This window comes from Hibiscus syriacus, unplaced genomic scaffold, assembly GCF_006381635.1.
Source record: "Hibiscus syriacus cultivar Baekdansim isolate YM2019G1 unplaced genomic scaffold, ASM638163v2 tig00111594_pilon, whole genome shotgun sequence".
Taxonomy (NCBI): Eukaryota; Viridiplantae; Streptophyta; class Magnoliopsida; order Malvales; family Malvaceae; genus Hibiscus; species Hibiscus syriacus.
The window spans coordinates 21817-29235 of NW_024063131.1; the positions used below are offsets into that span (position 1 = coordinate 21817).

The 7419-nt window shown below is 33.7% G+C and overlaps 1 protein-coding gene across 1 annotated transcript; it reads right to left on the minus strand.

The window, feature by feature from the left end:
* Window positions 1–3547: 3547 nt before the first annotated feature.
* On the minus strand, window positions 3548–5727 carry LOC120165730 (TVP38/TMEM64 family membrane protein slr0305-like). The gene is made up of 8 exons (XM_039175188.1): window positions 5593–5727; window positions 5250–5326; window positions 4907–5039; window positions 4722–4820; window positions 4532–4618; window positions 3986–4102; window positions 3734–3826; window positions 3548–3638 (listed from the first exon to the last, which is right to left on the minus strand). Exons 1-8 carry the CDS (start codon window positions 5725–5727, stop codon window positions 3558–3560), a joined length of 822 nt encoding a protein of 273 aa, XP_039031119.1. The 3' UTR covers window positions 3548–3557.
* Between the last annotated feature and the right edge of the window lie 1692 nt (window positions 5728–7419).

Consider the following 7419-nt stretch of genomic DNA (forward strand, 5'->3'; position numbering starts at 1 on the left):
TTCCTCTAGTTCATCAACTCCCATTTGAGAAACGGTGGTGTCCCCTGGGCAGGTGGTCTTAGGCGTTCAGCCCTGGCTTCATCAAGGGTTTTCGGTCGATCATTGGGATCGATTGTTGAGAGCATTTTCGGAATTGTTTTGCAAAGAATGTTCATTTTCATTCCGTCTTTTTTCAAATTCAAGGGAACATATATTCACTTCATCAGTTTAATGAATTTTAAGTATCAAAGAAAGACCTATTCTTCATTTTTCAAATTTGATACAAAGAGGGTACTTTCAAGTGGGTCTCACTATTATCCAAATTTTTTTATAGTAATAAATAAACAATACATTATGATACTTAATCCTAATTTAAGAATTCAGTTTTATGAACTTAAACACTAATTCAACTAGTTTTAATTCTACTATTGCAATCAGTGACAATCTCTGTTGGAATTCCATGAAAGCGTGTTATTTTATGAACAAAGGTAGCAGCCACTATAGCACTAGTGAAATGGGCTTCCTTGCTCATGTAGAGCATTGGAAAAAAAAATTCTCGTATAAGGTTCTTACCACATTATTTTCTGATATAGGCTTATTGCTATGATATAAAGGAAAAACGCAGTTAATCTTGGACTCTTCAGTTGAAGACCTTTTCTCAAGGTTAAAGAAGCTAATAATCTTGGAGTCTTCTAAAGGTATTGTAGCAATTATCCTAATATGGGAAATAATATCCGAGATGAACTATTTTGAGAAAAACTTTTTTAAAGACATAATTTTAACCATTATTCCAGTGAAATCAGTGGGTAAGATGATGAAATGGTCATACTATAAACGATCAATCGCCACCATAATGATGCATCTACAATGTGATAATGATAATCTTGTAATAAAATCTGTAGAACTGCCTTCAAAGACTAGACAAGGCAGCAAAAGCGGTTGAGTAATCTTGATGGGGTAAAAACAAAGATTTTATTTGTTGACATTATGCTACAAACCGTTGAACATCACGACACATATGCGTCCAATAAAAAATTTACTAAATTCACAAAACAAAAAGAATTTATAGTTTTTTAAAATATAATTATGCTTATCTTTCAAAAGCCAAAAAAAGCATATAAATTCCTAAAATAGAAAATTATAAAAAAAATTGACTTCATTTTAACAAATTATAATTTTTAAATATTTTTTTATAATTTTATAATTTTTTCTATTTCTTTTTATATTTTTATATATTTTTATATTTTGCTAAAATGTCACGTGATAAAATTTGAATAAGACATGTCAAAATTTTTAATAAAAAAAAGTAGGATAAAGTACACAAATGGTCCCCTGGCTATAGGATATTGCTTTATTAAGTCCTTCAACTATTAAAAGTTACAAAATAGTCTTCTAACTATATAGTATTGCTTTGTTGAGTTCCTCAACTATTAAAAGTTGCAAAATGGCCACCCGACTATTCATTATATTTCAAACTCATCATTTTCCGTCAAAAATTGATTGTATTCTTAGTTAAACGTTAATTTGCTGGCTGAGATAAGATAAAATTTGATCTCAGAATCTCAAACAATTATCACATCTCAGTCATCATATTAACGTTCAACTTAGAGAATCACTAATTTTTAATGGAAAATGACAAGTTTGTGACATAATGAATAGTCGAGTGACCATTTTGTAGCTTTTAATAGTCGAGGGACCCAATAAAGCAACACTCTATAGTTGGAGATCTATTTTGTAACTTTTAATAATCGAATGACTTAATAAAATAATATCTTATAGGAGGGGGACCATTTGTGTACTTTATCCAAAAAAAAATTCTGATAGGCTATGGATGATGGGAATGAAAGTTGGACCAAATTGATTGAAAACATAATAAAAGAGCTAAAACAAAAATTTCATTGAAGCATGAGGAGCAAAGTATTAATGCTTGTCATTGTTGTGATATCATGGAAGAATAGCTATCTTTATTGTACAAAGTTATCAACAGAAAACATAAATCCATCACTTCAACCAAATTATCAATTTATATTTAATAATAAAATTATAAAAGCAGGGCATCAAATTATATTAAATTAAAGTAAGTGTGTTAAATCTCAAATTTTAACATAGAAAAAGTATTTAAACCACGATTAAACCAACAGGAGATACTCGGAAAGCTCGTGAGTAACTCAAAAGAATAATATATTCAATTTTTTTATTTTTTATTAATAATATTAGCATTTATATGTTGTTCTTTAAAAAAATTAATATAGGGTTCGGGTTCGAGTTCGAGCTTAAATCTAGCTAAATCTAAGAATATTTTGAGTTCAAGTTTTTTCGAACTCGAATCGAGCTTCAAATTTTTGATTTCGACTTAAACTTAAAAACTTTAAGCTCGCAGAGTTTTCAAGTCAAATTAAGCTTTAATTTTTATCTTGAGATCGAGTCAAGCTTGATAGTTTTAATCGAACTTCAATTTTTTATCTCGAGTTCGAGTCAAACTTGATAATTTTAAGCTCGTGAATTTTCAAATTTAATCGAGCTGAACAATACTCGAACTCGATTCGGATCGTTTACAACCCTAGTCACAGAAATGTGATATATATATATGCGAGAATAAAGTACCTGTTTTATGGCATTTCTTGGGAAGAAACATGGGCTAGCAAAATCAAACCCAGACTTCATAGGAGCAGGCCCTGAAGCAATGACGCCTTCTGCACCATATTTACTAAATGCATCAACCTGTGGCTTTAATTCTACGCCAGATTTAGCAGATGGGAGCACAACCTGCAATGCGTTGCAGTAAACAACATATCCGATAGTATCCACACGAAGACGAGTCCTAAAAGGAAGAAAAAGACAAAGTGAAGTTTAGAGCAATTACAAGAAGGTAGCCATCTGGTGTTGTCCTCTTTCTGTCAATAATATCGGCACCATTCAAAGCTTTGGAGATTGCCTAAACCAAAGCATGTCGAATCGAAGTGAAGGAAAATCCAGCTCCACTGAAAAGCAACTTTGTGGCTTTTTGATTCAAGAGGAGACATCAGCTAGTGCCTTGAAATCGGGAGTCCTTTTGGCAGTAAGAATTCGGATCGTGTTTCGAATTCTATTATGCCTTGTGAAGAGAGTATGCACAAAAGTGGGTGGGTGACTGGCTGACTTTAGAACCGGCAACAGGCAAGATTCAAGTATCATAGTCAGCCACAAACAGGTGTGCTATATTGATATACTTAATTTCTAAATAAATTGGATTTTGGAATTCTAATTCAGAGTTTTGGTTGGATTTGAAGGAATGAATGAATGTTATATACAAATACTGTTAGGTTGCCAAGGCCTTTCACAGCTTCACATCAAACAAGATTCTGTCTCTCATTTCCGCCCCCGATTACAAAAGGTCTGTGAAGATCAATGGCAGAATTATCTGCCACAATAGGGAGCATTGATGGAGCTAAAATCATCTCTTGTTTAGCACTCTCAGCCAGTGCTTTCTCCAAAGCACCCTTGGCCACTTCAGTTATGAAAAATATCAGAATCGCTATGAATATAAAATAAAAAGAAATTATTTTAAAAAACAACCATAATATCTACCCCGTTGTTCTTCATGTTAAATTTCTAAGCAAGGTAAAAACTAGAGGCGGTGCGAGCTTACCGGATATAATGAAGCCGAACGCCATAATAACCTGTATCAGCAGACAAAGGTCAATAATACAATTGACAGAAACTTATGGTTTTGTGAAATATTACATGTTAACAGAGAAAGGAGCTTAACACATACCTGATGACTTGGGGAAACTCCATCCCATCCGTATGTTACATCTGAAAGGTCCTTTAGAGTTGTTCCAACATACACCATCCCAAATGTAATTGGCTGTAATAAGAAACAACGCGACAATTAACAGCTTGAACAAGGTGCGACCAAAAAAAGAACATTAAGAAGTAATATCAAAGCAATGGTAATAACAATAGTAACTTTGTCTTCCAACAGCATTTTGCAATAAATGAAAAAGAAAGATGTAGGACTGAATACCATCAATCCCAACCAGGATGCCAAAACGTACTCCTCCAAACGGACCGAAGTCACCGAAAGGAGGTAATTCAACATGTTGAATGGCAATAAAGGAACAAGTCGAAGCAGAAAAACTATCTGTTCGTTAAGCAACCAGAAACAAGAAAATGGTCAACAATTTTACAGCAGAGTTTCAAATTATACTGCAGGAAGCAAATGCAATTATGAAAAATGATTTTTCTTTTTTTGCTAAATATGAAAAATGATGTACTTTTACTAACAAATGCAATTAAGCAAAATCCAGACCTCATTAGAACTGGTTTACCTGCATAGTATAACCCATTCCATTGGGACATCCTTAAAGCATTAATGCAGTAGTTTAAGGCTAAAGCCCATCTGTCATTGTCATTCAAGTAGTTCATAACTTCTTTATGATAGCCTTGTCGCATTTAATTTAAGATAATATGAACATAAATAAAATTGACAACAACAAGAAGAGGCAACAGATTAACCAGATAAATACAACATGCAGGCACAATAAGCTAAGAAAAGACCAAGAACACATGCCTTGAACCCAGATCTCTCACTTGCGATAGCAACTGCTAGGAACTTAGAGTAATTTCTAAGCTTGGAGATTACATATGATCTTCCAATCTGCCAGACAAAGGAAATGGAAAGACATTAAAGCTTATTATTGCTCATGTTATATATATATATAGGTGCTCATATGCATAACATCCCGGCAGCAAGACTCAACTGTTCTGCAAAAAATGAAAGCAACCGTAGCGCCTAGCATAGAACCAATTGAATCAGCAATAAAACCCACAGGCAGCCCGAACAGATAACCTTCCCCAAGCTGCTCTCCAGAAGACAATTGAATGTGGTTTCAAAAAATAATACTCCTAACATAATTATATTAATCTAAGTGTAATGCAAACTCAAGGTAAGAACTGCAGCAGGTACAGCAAGGACTGTGAGAGGAATGTAGGCAAATGCCAAGAAATACAAGTTTCGATGCACACAAATGAAGTTCAATAAACAGCATTGAAGTAAATAACCATTGTTTACCGCAATTCTTGCAGTACCAGTATTATCATTTATTGATCATGCCGGAATTTTAAATGCAAATTCCCAACTTCTGCTAAAAATTCTTGAACTTAAATGAAACGCTAGACTGTTCATGCAATAATCTTGAGGAATATGAGAAGAAAAACAATAATTTACACCCTAAATAAATAAAAATGAAGGCAAATCATGAATAACAAAGTAGTACTAATTAACTTACATCATTACAGGACCCCATTGCCCAAGATCCTCCTTTACCCAGATCAAGAAATTCTTCAACATTTGCAGAGCATCAATCTTATTTAATTCATTCAAAAACATCACCATCGATTAAAAGATGAAACTAAATAATTATGGGTGTATGATTCCACAAAAAATAGAGTCCAGCACAATTGATCCTCAAATTACTAAAAGGAGAAACGAAGTATCTATGAGAAAAGGAAAATTCCTGTTCCACGGGGAGGGAAATGATGGTCACTGCAATGGCGGCCAAGAGAAGAAAACATAATCGGATTCTAAAAGCAGAGACACAGGTATCGGAAACAACCTCCATGTTGGGAAACGAGAACAGAGCCAATACCTCCGGCGTTCGTCCTTGCAGCCACCAAGTCAATGGCAGCTTGATTCAACCACGACCGTGCCCTCGATCCCTCCTCGACCTTGCCAGGTATAACTAACCCGCATTTATCTGACCCCATTCGTGCATTAGAGGTGACGCATATATTTAGGTACAAACTGATTTATATATTTTTAGAAAGTGTTTCTTTCTTCTTCATGTTCTTATTTCTTTTCCTCTCTTGGGGCTTGACATAACTGAATCTCTGAAAATCCCAACATCCTTTTCAATTCTTCAGTACATGCTCCTCATCGAGTGTTAACTGTAGAGTAACCGATCAAAAGAAAAAGTATCAGCTCCTATATATATACTCCAATTTAAATCACTTGTCTTTTCGGTTGCCCTTGCTTCAAATTCAGAGCTCATCTCTTCAATAATCCATTCCACTTCTAATTTTCCACCTCGAGAAAACTCAAAAGCCGAAATTGCTAGACACAATTCATATTTGCATGCTATTTATAGACAAATGGAATGTCTATAAATATTCGATTTTTTTTTAAAAAAATGTCTCACAGATAAATAGTAGACTCAATGGTATAAGGGAAGATTATTCTCAATTCTAGATTCGAGCAGTTACGTCTTTATAGATAAAAAAAGTTATAAATTGGTACCATTGAAATAGGTTTTTTATGGACAAAAACTCAAAAATTCATTTTTTAGACAAACAACCCTCAAAATAGGAGTGTGCATTTTCAGATACGTCTATTATCTGATCCGAAATTTTATATATCCAAAAAATTTGAATCATTAAAATTATGATTTGTATCCGATCCGAAAAAATCGGATATCTTATCATAATATTGATGATACAATTTTCAATTTTTTAAGTGAGAAACACCATTAAATTTCTTTCATCGTACAAGAAAAATAGTTTCATTGATATATTTTAAGTTTTAATACTTTGAAGATGCTAAATTTGTTTCACAATATTAAAGCATTTTCCCTCCATTGTTTCGTGCAATATTTCCCATTAAATGGGATATACAGCAGAGTAAAGAAAACATAATAAGAGAATTGATTCCAAAATGCAGTTTCCAACATTCTACTTTGGATGTGAACTACTGGACAATGGAGGAAGGCTACTACTAGGGTGGGAATTTTAAAAGATTATTATTTAAAAGTTGGATTAAAATTTTAGCAGGTTAGGGGCGTTGGATGAGCTGGATTGTTGGGTTATCTAGTTAAACTTTCCAAAGGGCCCAATTTTTAATCGGGTTTTCAGATAATCTGAAAGTCAATTTTCGTTGATCCGTATCCGATCTGATTATTCGATGCTTTTTCAAATATATAATCTAAACTATTTGAAAATGAAAAAAAAAACGGATCGGATATCTGAATTTTTGGAATGGATTAACGGATCGAATTCTTTCGCACACCCATACCTCAAACGGCATTAAATTGGAAAAATACTCCTAAACTGCACATGTAGGACTACCTCGTGTCTTACAAAACACGTGTAAAGACCTTACGTTCTATAGGACGCGAGACTCCTCTAACGTAGAAACACTTTTCAGATAATACAATTTAACGTCTATTAATGACCTCACGCTATACAAGACGTGAGGTACACTGTTGAGTTAATCGATTGATGGAATCGGCCAAGAGGGGAGTGAATTGACAATTACAAATTTGGTGGAAGCTTTTGCAGAAAATTGAAAGTAATTGCACAACGATTTAGAGTGGTTCGACTTTCTCAACCAAAGTCTACGTCCACTACCTTAGCTATCCACACTAAGGATTTTCCACAAATTCACTAATTTGTCTTTCTTTTGAG

What these genes read in the sequence shown, in the direction of transcription:
- LOC120165730 (XM_039175188.1), bottom strand. Translation starts at nt 5,727, where the DNA reads ATGGGGTCAGATAAATGCGGGTTAGTTATACCTGGCAAGGTCGAGGAG. An exon ending in GAGGTATTGGCTCTGTTCTC is followed by an intron (nt 5,327 to 5,592) that starts GTTTCCCAACAT and finishes GAATTAAATAAG; the next exon opens with ATTGATGCTCTGCAAATGTT. An exon ending in GTGAGAGATCTGGGTTCAAG is followed by an intron (nt 4,103 to 4,531) that starts GCATGTGTTCTT and finishes CTTAACGAACAG; the next exon opens with ATAGTTTTTCTGCTTCGACT.